General features: G+C 31.4%; 2 protein-coding genes across 5 annotated transcripts; one reads left to right on the top strand and one right to left on the bottom strand.

Annotated features, from left to right (window-relative positions):
• Positions 1-5734: 5734 nt before the first annotated feature.
• LOC120086073 (uncharacterized) lies at positions 5735-7096 on the bottom strand. Its single transcript, XM_090317181.1, has one exon. It carries the CDS (start codon positions 7094-7096, stop codon positions 6149-6151), a length of 948 nt encoding a protein of 315 aa, XP_090173307.1. The 3' UTR covers positions 5735-6148.
• A 377-nt stretch (positions 7097-7473) lies between these two features.
• LOC120086072 (putative pectinesterase/pectinesterase inhibitor 20) lies at positions 7474-14102 on the top strand. Of its 4 annotated transcripts, XM_039042506.2 has the most exons (5): positions 7474-7507; positions 7656-7762; positions 11053-11189; positions 11358-12185; positions 13193-14102. In XM_039042506.2, the coding sequence occupies exons 3-5, from the start codon at positions 11183-11185 to the stop codon at positions 13885-13887; spliced, it is 1530 nt and encodes a 509-aa protein (XP_038898434.1). In that variant the 5' UTR covers positions 7474-7507; positions 7656-7762; positions 11053-11182; the 3' UTR covers positions 13888-14102. The 4 variants fall into 4 exon arrangements, with proteins under 4 accessions (XP_038898434.1, XP_038898430.1, XP_090173306.1 ...); XM_039042502.2 differs by having other exon boundaries at positions 11053-12185; XM_090317180.1 differs by lacking the exons at positions 7474-7507; positions 7656-7762 and adding an exon at positions 10569-10923.
• The last annotated feature ends 707 nt before the right edge of the window (positions 14103-14809 follow it).

Here is a 14809-nt window from a genome sequence, read left to right as displayed (position 1 = left end):
TAAATTAGGAGTTTATTTCTAATTAGTTTTTTCTTTATTGATTTCTTTCCTTTGTTAGGTTTGTTGGTGTCTATTTATTCTCTATTTCATTGTATTGGAGCTAAATTAATTAACCGCTATTAAGAACAAAATATATTTTTTTTAGTTCAACAATACGTGGGTAGGAGTTTTGAACCTTTGACTTCTTGGTCGATAATTTATACTTTATAATAGGTGAGCTACGTTCTTGTTGGTAAAAAAAAAAAAAAAAAAACCCGAAGATTTGTCAATTCAGGAGTCCTTCCTTATCAGCAAAAGAAAAGCCCATCTCATCTTTCGATCTTCTCCTCCCACCTTCCCTTCCTAATGGGGGCCTCTAATTCTATTCCTTCATTTTAAATTTGTAGTGAAGTTGAAGTTGGTGATGAGGCAATTCTAAAATGTTAAATGAACTTTGGAATATATATGTGAAATTAGCTGTTGATAAGATATGCTTCAAACCTTACATACCCTTTTTGACAATGAAATCTTGAAGAATGCATGTCTTGATGTCTTTTCCAAATGGTGCTGTTTCATTGAGAAAACAATTGTATTATGATTAATTAGAGCATGTTTTATCTTCCTTACTAGAATATTTTGTGATACGTTGCATGTACGGAGAAGATTTAGAGATTTGAACATGTAACCTTTTAGAATACGTAAAAAAATGTCTTGCTAATTGTTATTAACCATTGAGCCGTGCAAGATCTTTTTCTTTTTAACTAGATGTCGTCCAATTCTCGTCATCCTATTATTGGTAGCTCCAAAAGATATGTTCATTGATAAGGGGAAATAACAAAGTGGGATTCAATACAATGTAAAAAAAAAAACTTCTCCAACTGGTACAATGAAATTCATCCAAAAAGTCTCTTTATGAAAAGGAGGGTAAGATTTACTTAGTCATCAGTTGTATGTGTATTTAACCTTGAAGTTGTGAATTTAATAAAAAAGTCCAATTTTTGCAGGTCTGAAGGGCTGAGATAATGGGAAAATGAAGCTCTTGAAAGGCCTTTGGGAGGACGGTGATTGGGAAACTTTCTAGTATGATAGTAGTACATATTCCATTCATTCAATGTTTGACACGTTATTCACGTTATATTATTTTAGATCATGATAAACAATAAATGGAGGTAGTATAATTTATTTTTCTGCTACCATAATGTTAACAAAATTTCTAAATCTAGAGAGTTATATCTTCCCCTTTTGGGTAATCAATATCCCACGGTTTGTAATTTTTCTCAATCAAACTTTGTACACTTTTCAAGGTTGTTTCTAGACTTAAAATTAGAATCCATACCAAGTAGTATTCTATATAGTTTTTCATTTAATCGGTGATATTCGTAAAGTGAGTATAATTCAGCAATAACTAACATGTATTTGTCCTTTCTTTAACGCTAGAAGTTCAAATTTTGATAACCCACTTATTATACTAAATAATAATAATAAAGTAAAAAGTAATGTGACATTAATTGTGAACTAACTTCATGTCCATTACCTACTTAGGTTTCCACAGAGATTTAATCGTCCTTGGTCAGTTTCATTTTGGAATCTCATGATGAAACTTGAAAGAGGTTCATCAAAAGTACCCGTTTTCTTGGAAGAAACACTTTCAACTCAAAAAAAGAGAGACCCACTCTGATTTAATCCACGATAAGTGGGATACTGCTTTATTTTCTATCCCTATTTAGGATTCCCTATTCTGTCATAGATGGGAGTCGATTCTCATTCAATTTGAGTCACAAAACATGCCGCTTATCTTCATGATTTCTCCTCTGTTTAGGCCACTTTTAGCAGCAAATCGACGATAAAGCCATTTTCATATATAGTGAACTAGTGAGGAAATGTATGGGCAAAGATTTATTACATAGAGGCTCAAAGAGTGTCAGTGATCACCGACCAACATATTATGAATTAGACTCTAGTTTTTTCAATGACAGGAAAATGTGGAATAAATCGTTAGGGTTTTGCCGTCATTTGACCCATAGAGAAATGACGGATGTCACAACTCTCATGTTTTCTATTGGAAAGGTTGATTTTAGAGACATGAGGAGAAACGTGCAGATTTCGAGTCTCAACCCCAGGCTTCTCTTGCAACTCATTCTTTCGTTGTTTTTTTAGCCATTTGGAAAATTGAGATTCCAAAAGAAAGGTTAAGTTTTTTGCCTAGCAGGTTATTCATGGTCGTGTGAACACTCTAAACCGAGTCTGGAGAAAGTGGCTTGTTGATGGACTTGTTTTGTTATATCCTTTTGACGAAAAGAGAAGGAAAACCTCATATGATTTAAGAGTTCCTTCTCCGATGCCTTTTAGAGAGAATAATCGTTTCTTGTGGCTTGTTGAGGCATGTGTGTTATTGTGGGATCTTTGAAGGGGAGGAATAATAGAGCATGTTTGGAGGTTTGCAAAGGTACCCAATTGATGGTCCCATGTGTGGTCCCTTACTAGTTTTCATATTTCCCTGCGAACTTTGGTTAGGAAGTTCTTTTCTTCTATAATTAATTAGTAAATGTCATTTTACAGCCTCGAAGGCCTTTTTTATAGAGAAACTCCTTTCTTTTGGGCTGATTTTTTTTTTGCGGCCCGCGTATTCGTTCATTGTTTCTCAATAAAAGGTTGTTTCTTCTAACGTACCCATTTTTGTAGCATTAAGTCTAGGGGTATACATGAGGTGGGATGGTATTTTTTTGGACCAATCCGAAAATTTGGATTGGTTGGGTTGACAACCCAAATAACTCAAATAAAGTCTCTAATCCAACCTAACCTTAAAATTTGGATTGGGTTGTCGGATTATAACTTGTTTTTTTTTTAATTAAAAATATGTAAATTTATATACAACACGTGATTAATAACTAAAATCTCATAAAATTCAAATACTAAATACCAAATATCTAAGATATTTATTGCAAACTTCAAATAAAGACAAATATCATAACAATTTTAAAAGAAAAATAGTTAAAATTAACAAATTAATCAAATTTTAAACAAAGAAAAATATATATAGCATATTTTATTTATATATATAAAATTCAGTGTGAGTTGGGTGAACCTAATTTTTTTTAGCCAACCCACAACCTAACCCAATCCAACAAAAAATAGAAAAAGTTTAATTCAACCCAACCCAAAAACAAAACTAACCCAATCCACCCTTATATTTTGCAATCCAACCCTTATATTTTGGGTTGGGTAGATGGATTGTCGGGTTATTTAAACACCCCTAATTGGATTAAGATAATGGAGTTGCGTGTGTTTTTTTTGGGAAACAAATTTAATCAGACAACAAGATATATTTAGAGGGAAAAACTCTGATGGATGTTCATATCATTATCAGTAAAACAACCGAGATGCATATTATGTTCTTAATGAGTTTTAGATGACTAAAACTGCAATACAATGAAGCTAAATAACCATCCTATCGTTATTGCAATACCTTACTGAAGTTATAAGAAAAATCGATAATATAAAAGACCAGTTTAAGGAAGCAGAAAATGTCATACAGAGAAGAAGACAAAATTGAAAGATGCATGTCTGTCTCAAGTATATCAAGGGCTGAGTATCAGTTATCACAGAAACCAAATAAATAATTGATTAATGAAATTCAAGCACAGGGAAAGTGGAACAACATGTACTTAATCGTAAACGAATTTGAATTCCAGAATATCATCCATTTATATATAACAAGAATTCAGTATCAGTCGTCATAGAAACCAAATAAACAGATTGAAGAATGAAATTCAAGCACAATGAGAATGGAATATATCTGTTCGATCCAAAACGAAATAAAATCAAATTATCGTGCAATCAGTTTCACTATTCCTACGAAATCTGACCTAATTCAAGAGCGGGCGGAAGCGATCCCCTACTTCAATGAAGCCTCCAGTCAGTAAAGAACTTCAGATAGTTATGGCGGCTGAATCGCAATAGAATCATCAAGAAAGAAGAAGATCTCTGATTCAGAGATCGTAGAGGAATTTTATGGCACAAGAAGAACCGATAAAGGAGAAAACTCTAACTTTAGAAAGCCTGGAAATGTGAGAGAGAAATGGCGGGAAAATCGAAATAAAATAAGTGCATATTAGACATTTTCCCGATCTTATTTCAATTTTTTTTATATACAAAAATGTATTTTATTGTTTCGTTTCTTTAAAATTGTTGCTTTTTTTATTTGATTAAATTTGTGAGGGTAAAATTGTAACTTTGGAACTATTAATATTTTTTGTAAGAATAATTTATTTTATTTGTTTAACAAATATAATGTTCCATGTGAATATGTAATTATTAATTTCCCTAGTTATTTCATATTTTTCAAAAAGGAAAAATCTTATAGTCATTTCACCATTTAAATTGAGAAAAATAGAGTGAAAAAAATTATTTGATTGTTAATTAATCCATACAATTGAAATTTTCATCCAAATTAAATATAAGTTATTTTGTGTAATAATTTAATTTTTATTTATATTAACTTATCTACTGCATTGTGCATGAGATCTCATTAAATTTTAATAATTTTTTCTATGATATGTAGAAAATTGTAAATTTATAAATACAAAATTAAAAATTTCATACTAAAGGTTAATGGCTCACTGGTTACAAAATTGAAAGTATATAAATTAAAGTTTTTATAAATAATTTTTTTTTCATATTATTATAACTTAAATTAAAACAATTTACATCCAAACACAAACTATTATGATCCAATTATAATAACTCAATTCTTACCTCAAATGTCATATTTAAAAATAAGTTGGTATTTATATAAAATTTTAGGGACCAAGAATATTTTTTAACCAACTTATGTTTCCTTTGGTCCTTGTTCACTTCGATTTTAAATATATGACCTATCCATCGACTTCAAATAAGTAGAGTTAGGCATAAATATAGTTTAATTAATAAAATTTTCAAATGTATATTATAAGCCTTGACTTTTAATTTAGACTATGAAGTTATGGTACAATAAATGTTACACAATAGAGTTACAAATTATAGTATATATATAGTTGTCCTTTTTTTTCATGTATAACCAACTATTCAAGTCAATCTAAGCGTAATTTAATTAATTTAAAAATATATCATATAAATATCATCAAATACAAATTTAAATCGGCCCATTTCAAGTTTTTTTTTCTTCCTAAGAATGGTTATTTAAAAGACAATTTTGCTATAACTATAAATGCTAGTATTTAAATCGGTCCATTCCACGTTTGACGATTTTGCTATAAAGGTTAGTTTTAGTTTGATCATTTTTTAGTATAACTAGGACCAGGAGATTTGAACTTCATGATTAATAATACATATGCCACCAATTGAGCTATGCTCTCCTTAACAATTTGGTTTTTTCATAGTCAATGCATTATTAATATAAGGAATAACATACATCACATTAACAATGTTGTAAATAAATTTAAAGGAACCACATATTACATTTTAGATTTTTTCAATGATTTTTTTTTTTCGAAGTTCTATTAGAATTTCCATATTAAGGTTGAAATATTAAATATAATTTTAAATACCACTTTGGTTCTTGTGTTTTTAGGTTATTTTATTTTAAAGTAATCAAAGGATTAAAATGAATATTTTAAAATTACATGGATAAAAAAAAAATTGAAACTAGGAACCAAAATGAACTAAAAATATTTATATATATATTTAAAACGGACAAATTTTTATAAATATTATGGAAGAAATAGAAAATAGAAATACATAAAATGAACATAAAAAATAATAAATAAAATAAAATAACATTGAAATCAAATTAAAACAATCACAAAGGAGTGTTTGAATAAAATTTCACATTTTACATGGCTTCCCTCCCTCACTAGTTCCCACTCCATCATATCACAACAATTTTTTTTCACTTAAAATAAGAAAGAAAAGTTGTTCTAAAAAAAAAAAAAAGAAAGAAAAAAAAAATATTTTTTCCTTTTTTTTTTTTTCCAGGAAGCTTAAAAAACAGAATAAAAAGAAAACCGCACAATAACAAGAGAAAAAGAAGAAAGAAAAAAAAAAAAGGGGGAAAAACTAAAGAGAAAAAAAGAAAATCAAATACTTAATTTATCGCTCTCCCTCTCGTCCACGTTCTCTCCACTCTCTCTCAGGTGATTCGATTCTCCGATTTTTTTTTTAATAATTTTTTTTAACCCCACCATTGATGAACCGCCACACCTTCGTCTCGGAGCTGGCCATACAACGCCAAACACTGCCAGTAAGCTCGCCGGCCACCGCCGGAGACCTTCCTGCCACTGTTTTTCTGTGGCTTGCATTCCAAGAAAAGTTCGTCGACCAACCGAACGGCCTTTGATTTTATCATATCCTCCACAACCTCGGCTTCTGCTTTCATTACGACGTAATCTTCTGCTTTTACGTTAATTGACAGCCAGTCCGATATGCCGACTTGCGGTTCCTTTGAGGATGGCTCCTGATCGGTATTCACTGTCTCGATCTTGTATATTTCGAACTTCTTGTTTCTGGTAGGGTAGTTATGGGCGAACCAGCTTGTACCGCTTCCGCCTTCCTTCTCTGGAAGTCCGGCGTCGATGAAAACATGGCGGGGGTAGCTTTCGAGAGAATCGCCCATCAAATCTGGAAGGTATCTTGTTCGTTGCAAGTACCGCCTCGATTTTCGCGATGCTGCTCGCGGTGGTTCGAGGAGGACATCTTCGAGTTCATTTAGGGCTGCTGCTCTTTTAGCGTCAGATTCGTATGCGAAGAGTCGTCTCCGAGAGGGGGATTTGATCTCATTTTGGCGTAATTTGGTCTTCTCCACATCGACGAGAGTAGAATCATCAGATTGTTCGAGGTAAACGATTCTGTAGTTATTTGATTTATCGTTGAGTTCAAATGATAAAATGCCGATATCATTATCTGTGCCAAATTCAGCATTGCTTGACGCGATTGAGGATCCTCCGAGAATGGATCCGAAATAAGGTAAGGAAACGATGAACAAAGCCAAGAGCATGGCTTGAGCAAGAAATCTCAAAACCCTAGATTCTGCGGCAGGGTGCTTAATTACCAAATACAGACCAGGAACATGGTCATACTTGTGGGGCTTTGATCGGAAAGCTTGAACCAAGCTGAACGCCATGGATTGATTGAACTGAAAACTTCAAATTACAGGAGGTTTTAAAAAAGGTTATTGCGCGGTTGGTTTGAGGCAGAAGCAGAATTGAAGAAAATTGCAGAAAAGATATGAGCAGGGCAGAGAGGGAGAGGGGAAAGCTAAAGCAGGGGGAAAGGGAATCTTTAGCGAGTGCAAAATCTGGCAGCGGTGTGATTACCACCCACAAGGGCTACACGAGAGGATTGAATTCTTGACCATAAAAACATCAACTGCCTCATCCGAAGCACCTCCATGGTTTCTCCTTGCAAGTCCCCAGATCGATGGTGTGTGATTTGGCCCAAAAGAATATATTGAGTTTCTTCGTCCTAAGGACGACGCATAAACCACACGACCACCGATCAAAGAGACATTGAGAGAGCAGAATCGTATTAATTGGTATGAATTATCCCTTTTCCCCTCTATTTGTTTTCGGGTGATTCTGTGGAATAGTGTGGAATAAATGGAAGAAAGAGAGAGAGAGAGAGAACGGAAAAATTAGTGAGGTTTAACTTTTTTGACGGAAAACAGTTTTGATTTGGTGCAGGAAGTTGAGGATTCATGGCTAATTTTGATAACGTTCATCTCTGATATGCATGGATCAAAGTTGCTCCGATCCGATCGCTGACTGACGGTTATTACACAACAACCGAGGTATGTGAATATGTATAGTTATATATGATATACTTTAAGAATTATTATAAATTATTTCATTTTTTTATTTTAATAAAAACCCATGAATTTGACTAACTAATTGTCAATTAAAATTGTTTTTTAGTACTACTTAGTCTCTAAACTGTCTACTTTGGTTGGATTTATTTAGTCATGAACTATTTTTAGACTATGTTTAGTTTTAATTTGTAATGTGTCAAATTCTTATTAAAATATTTTTATTTTTAAATTATTATCTTTTGTTTGGTTTTTTTTAGGGTGATATTTAGAAAAATTCTTTTAAAGTTGAAAATATTTACAAATAATAGTAAAATATCACAATTCATCTGTGATAGATTCTGACAGACTTCTATCATGACACAAATGACCAGTGAAATTTTATTATATTTGTAAATATTTTGATTCATTTTCCTATATTTAAAAAAAGTCTTTGTATTTACCAAAATACATTATAAAAAATATAGATTATTGGACAGTCTTCAAATATAAGAAAATGAACCAAAATACTTATAAATAATAGCAAAATATCATTGTTGATAGACTACGATAAACTAATATATATGTCTATAATGACACAAATAGATACAGATGGTAGTTTATCATTGTCTATCGCGGTCTATCACAGATAAATTGTGATATTTTGCTATTAATTATAAATATTTTTAATAGTTTTATCATTTAAAATAATTTTCCTAGATTATTTCATATTTTATTTCAATAAAAAACCATAAAATTTAATAATTAATTATCAATTAATTTTTTTTTTTTTTGGTTTAGATCTATATGCTTTGCTTCAATTTAATTGGTTATGGACTTTTAAAAGAAAAATGCCTAGTGCATCCTAGGCTAAATTTTACATTTCTAGTCAATTGTCTTGGTGTAGTTTGTCACTGACAACTTTTCATGCTTCTTTTATTTTTTAAATATATATATATATTAATTAGGATGGAATGCACAAAGATATGGATCCTTATTTGCGTAACTTTAATATAATTTAAAGAAAAAGGCTAAAAATAAGGATCCAAATGGATATATCAAAAGTATAAGGACCAAACTAAACTAGAATTGAAAGTATTGAACCAAATTAAAATATAAAATAAGCTCTAAAATAGTATTTAAACCCTTTCTTAATAGAAATTTCAAATTATGGACCATAATCCTCTTAATTGAAAAATTATTTGGTGAGTCCACCTTCAACAATTCTATATCAAGTGGTTATTAGCGACTGTACATAACTAAACTTTTAAGAAAAACATGAAAGAACACACAGGTCTATTAAAAAGAATAAAAGGCTCCAATCAAGTAAAAAAAATGTTAAGAGTATTACAGAAGGGCTCGGTCACAAAAACTCAAAGAGAAATGTAAAGTCTATCAAGGGTCCAAACATCACTCAAAGATCTCTCCCACCTACTAACTATTCTATCATTTCTCTCGGTTTGGAGACGCACAGAGTATACACCTCTGCCACAATAAAAGCTCCTCCGAAAAAGGTGAGTGGAGAAGGAGATCCATGATTGTTTGTTAGCAATCTTGAAAATTGATGAAATAATATTTGGACCCCTCAAACAAGACTGGCCAAATCACACCTCCAAATAAGGTTATCCAAGTCCTCGACGACCCAAAGAGTAAAGTGGCTTGTCGATTTCTTAATCCACATCGAATAATTATTATAAGACTAACTTGAAACATAATCTATGCTAAAGTCTTCTCTTCATGTTAGTATAATAATATATAAAAAGTATGTCAAGTGTATCTTTGTTTAAGGTCCTTCCTTCTAATGCTGTGAGTTTGAATTTCACTTCTTAACTAATAATTTACAAACTGTTCAACTAAAATTGAATAAAACATTTTTTAAATAGAATTTTGAAGGTTGTGGATCACAACTATCTTAATCGAAAAATTATTTGATAAAATTGTCAATCGTCATAATATGTATGACAACTTTTCACCGTTGCATTATGAAAGAGTAATATCTCGAAGTTATATTTGTATTAAGTGACATATAGATTTTTAAATCCACATCAATCAATCATTACGAGGGATTCATGTCTTGAATAATTTGACTTTTTAATTTCACAATGGTTGAAACTAATAACTTAGCTTGCAGGTAGAGGTAGCTTCAAACACAATCTATGTTAAAGTCTTCTTCTCGGGTTAAAATAGTAATATATAAAAAATGTATCAAGTGTATCTTTGTTTAAGGGTCCTTCCCGATTACAATTGTACTCGAGAGTTTGAATCTTTACTCCTTATTTGTGATGTTATAATTTAAAAGAAATTAATATATGCGTGTGTCATGTGAACTACTAAAAAAAGAAAGAAAGAAAGAAAATTTGGAGACAAAAGCCGAAAAAGTTAGGATTTTTAATTCTTTTTTTAATGTTATTAAAAAAACATTCAATATAGGATCTGTTGGAAAATTAATTTAAAAATAATTTATTTGATAAAAGTTGGGACTGCTTTAGCTCCTAAATCAAGATTATTATGGGTTAATGTTATAAAAATTCTCTTTCCCGAGTTATGGTTGAAAATGAATCAAAGATTATTTCAAGTGAAGTCACGTCCATGATCAAATTGTTTTGATGATTTGGCTCGTCTCCAGACTTCCTGTGGAAGCTCTTTCGTTTTAAGATTTATGTTTAAACAGGACTGCTTTTATTTTTTAGTTATAACTTTCTTTTTTACTTTCTGCTTTTTATCTTTTATTTTATGTATACTGTTGGGCTAACCTCTTTCCATCGATGTAATGAAATTTTTTGTCTCTCTGTTTTAAACAATATTTAGGTGCATCCTACCAAAATTACGGATCATAACTTATCATGTGGCAAATTCTTCTTATTCCCTTTCTCAAATGTCTAAGTTATTTTTTTGGTATGAGTGATGTGAGAGGATGTCTAAAGATAGGTGCATTGTAGAATGCAGCCAAGTACTAAAAAAAAAAAAAAAAAAACTTCAAACCTCTCTGAAATTTTTCATTATTCCCCCTTCTTCTCTCCGAGCTCACGGTTTAGCTTCAAACTCACATGGGAAGTCCACCATTGGTTTCGCATTGTGATGTTCAAGAAAAGCAAATAAATCTTGCATTTACTTTAGTCTCGTCTCTTAGCACAACATTTAAGGAAGCATGGATTACTCAATCTAGCGTAAGTGGATATATAATATGCATTTGTGAATGTTTTGTGCCACAATTAATCGACAAAGTGGCTAAACTAACTGTTTTGTGTACTTGAAGTAATCTTGTTGACTTTTGCTTAAAATATGTCAAATTGCAGATTTCACCATTCCAGAAAGAAGCCAGGGTTTTTCTCCATCATCATCACAAAAAATCTATGGTCTATTTGGAATCTATATATAAGTGGACTTACCTCTCTTCTATTTGCACATAAAACTTGTTCAAAGCCAATGGCTTGTAAGTTTCTGTTTCCTCCCTTACTAGCTTCATTTCTTATACTTTTAACCCTTTTCACCTCTTCATCTGCTGAATATGATTCTCTCACTAATTTTCCCCCTTCAAAAGCCATTTGCAAATTCACCTCAAATCCTTCTTACTGCATCACCGTCCTTAAAAAATCCACAGGTGGTAATATCTACGACTCTGGCCGGTTTTCGATCCGTCGTTCTTTATCTAAAGCATCTAGATTCTTTGACTTGATTGAGAAGCATCTTCAAAACTCATCAACTCTACCAAAATCCATCACTGGAGCTCTTACAGATTGTCAGTATCTTGCTCAACTGAATATCAATTTCTTGTCGAATTCGTTTCGGGCCGTTAACGGCACTGATAAAAAGCTAACTTACTCAAAAGCTGATTATATCCAGAGTCTTCTTAGTGCCATCTTAACCAACATTGATACTTGTCTTGATGGTCTAAAAACTGTAGCCGCAGGTTCTAGTTTGGAGAAGGATTTGTTAGCTCCACTTATTGATTGTACCAAATCATACAGTCTTTCACTCGATCTTTTTACGAAGGGTTGGGTTCCTAGGAGGAATAGAAACAGAACACTTGACCACCCTGGGAAAAAACACTTGCAGTTTAGGAAAGGACCGTTACCATTGAGAATGTCGAGACGCGACCGTGCAGTTTACGACTCGGTGGCAAATCGGAGAAAGCTGTCGTCTTCTTCAGATGATGGAGTTTTGGTTAATGGTATTGCAGTTGTGAGTCAAGATGGCAAAGGAGACTTCCTTAACATCACAGATGCTATTAATGCAGCTCCAAACAACTCTCTTGCTGCCAATGGCTACTTCTTGATTTACATTTCGGCTGGTGTTTACCAAGAATATGTGTCTATCCCTTCAAAGAAGAAGTATTTGCTGATGATTGGAGATGGTATAAATCAAACTATCATCACAGGCAACCATAGCGTCGTGGACGGATGGACGACTTTCAACAGTGCAACTTTTGGTAAGTATTGAAATATGAGCTTCTCACTCTCTGTCACACACGTAAACAAAAAATTAAAATGTTTTAAAAAAATGTCAGAAAAATTTGTTATATGATAAATTATGATTAGATAATTTAATGTGGTGTATTTGAATATTTTTCTTCATGCTTTTAAATAAATTTTGATGATGCACCGTCTGTAGATGGGATTCTGCCAGTTGTCTATTAACTTTCAAACTTTAGTTCATTTTTAGAATATCTTTTAACTTAAACATTTTGAAAAAAATCAATAAAATTTTTATCATATCTTGCATTTTTTTATCAAAATAATTTTAAATTACAAATTTGTTTGATTGCACTCTATTCAATAGTGACTATGCCGATTATAAATATGTAATTGTTACTCTTTCACATATTTTGCGAATTTTTGGTCAAACATTTTTAAGTCATTTTTCGATAACCCATTTGTTCTTTAAAATCACTCTTGATCATCTAAAATTTCAATAACCTATATCAAATATCTTTAAACTGTTGATTTTTTTTTTCAAATGTCCTTGTAGAAAAATTAATTTTATTCAAAGAGATTTTTTTTTTCCAAATTAATTTTGATGTTGTGTTAACATGTCTTTTTAAACATTTAATTTTGTATCTAATAGATCTTTTTACTTATTACATACATTTTTAAAGTTGAGACATATTTGACATTAAAAAAAAAAAAAAAAAGCAAAAAACAAAACAAAAACAAAATCAGAGATTTAGATGTTTTCTAAAAGCCATGGATTCAATAGACACGATCTTCAAAATTCAAATACAGTAGAAGGTAAATAAAATCACTTTTTCAATTAAATTGATTGGTAAATTCCAATCAACAACAGTTTTCTTTACATTGGTACCTGGTCTAAATTCCAACAAACTTTTAAAAAATTCTCATTTTATCCTTCCTGTTAAAATTTGAAATCCACTTTGCAACCTCAAACTAAGCCAAAGTCCTAAAATTTTAATTTTTGGTTTAAACATGAACAATGCAGCTGTAGCAGCAGAAGGATTCATGGCAGTAAATATAACTTTCCAAAACACAGCTGGAGCAATCAAAGGCCAAGCAGTTGCATTAAGAAGTGGAGCTGATATGTGTGTTTTCTACAGCTGCAGTTTTGAAGGCTACCAAGACACTTTATACACTCATTCCCTCAGGCAATTCTTTAGAGAATGTGACATTTATGGTACTGTAGACTTCATATTTGGAAATGCTGCTGTTGTCTTCCAAAACTGTAACATATATCCCCGTCTCCCCCGTCCCGGTCAGGCCAACATGATCACCGCTCAAGGCCGATCGGATCCGAACCAAAACACCGGGACTTCGATCCACAACTGCGCAATCCGAGCCACGAGCGATTTGGCTGCAAGTAGTAGCTATATGAACAAGACATATTTGGGAAGGCCATGGAAGCAATATTCAAGAACAGTGTACATGCAAACATTTATAGATGGATTTGTAAATCCTAGTGGTTGGGATCCATGGACAGGGGAATATTTGAGCACATTGTATTATGGAGAGTATAATAATACAGGAGATGGATCAAATACAAAGAACAGAGTTAATTGGGCAGGTTATCATGTGATTAATAATGCAACAGATGCTGCTAATTTTACAGTTTCAAATTTCTTGGTTGGGGATGTGTGGTTACCTCAAACTTGTGTGCCTTACACTGGAGCCTTCATATAAGTGGTCTCAGCTATATTATTCTATGTGTTCTTTTTGTAATGGCTAATCCTTAATTTTCCTCATATTCAACTCGACAAGTAAGGTTGTTTGTACTCTTAATTCAACTAATGCTATTTTTTTTAATCTCATTTCCAAGATAATAATATGATTAAGGGTGTACTCCCTAATGTACAACCTGGACCCTTTTAATTTTAGTTTATTTTTTTTTTATTTTAGTTACATTACATGTGATAACGTTATTTTGTTAAAAAAAAATTGTTGGGGGAATGGTAAAATTAAATTATTTTAAATTTGTCAAATATGATATTTAGATGGTAATCATTTCGGATTTGTGTTTTTTTCTTTTAAATTAAGTTTGTTTCCTCGATCTTTCTTAAGATAATGATTGAATTCTTAACCAATATTAAAAAACAAAAGACAAACTTTTAAAAACTACTTTTTTTAGTTTGGCTTGATTTTTTAAACTATTAGTAAAAAATAGAAAATAATGGAAGAAATTTAAAAGTGAAAGTAGTCTCTATAGGTTTAATTTTTAAAAACGAAAAATCAAATGGTTACAAAATAAAGCCTTAGTAAGTTTATACAAATTTAGAGTTCATTTGCCTACACTTTTTGGATCACAAATATTGTTTCATGAGTGTGGATATTAAATAGTTTAGTTTTAAATATTAAATCTAAATAATATATTGATATTTTATAATTAATTTAAATTGATTAGTTGTGATTAAATAATATTTGCTCATTAATTAATGATACACTATATGTTTAATGTTTGTTTCCTAAGTATAAAAATCTCATCTATTATAAAATGTTTTAAAAACCCAAGTGGAATGGATTTCAAAATAAAATTGAAATAATAATCTCAAGTTTTGAATAGTAAGACTCAGTAAAACAAAGATGTCACATGTTTGTCTGAAAAGTC

Source organism: Benincasa hispida, chromosome 9 (assembly GCF_027475165.1).
Source record: "Benincasa hispida cultivar pf3 chromosome 9, pf3_genome.v1.1, whole genome shotgun sequence".
NCBI lineage: Eukaryota > Viridiplantae > Streptophyta > Magnoliopsida > Cucurbitales > Cucurbitaceae > Benincasa > Benincasa hispida.
The sequence above is the reverse complement of the archived record's forward strand: the minus strand, read 5'-3'. Positions and strand labels throughout refer to the sequence as shown.

Excerpts from the sequence above, each read along its gene's own strand:
- LOC120086073 (XM_090317181.1), bottom strand. The coding sequence starts at position 7,096 with ATGGCGTTCAGCTTGGTTCAAGCTTTCCGATCAAAGCCCCACAAGTAT.
- LOC120086072 (XM_039042502.2), top strand. The coding sequence starts at position 11,183 with ATGGCTTGTAAGTTTCTGTTTCCTCCCTTACTAGCTTCATTTCTTATA. Across the intron at positions 12,186-13,192 it reads TTTCAACAGTGCAACTTTTG|CTGTAGCAGCAGAAGGATTC; the intron begins GTAAGTATTGAA and ends TGAACAATGCAG.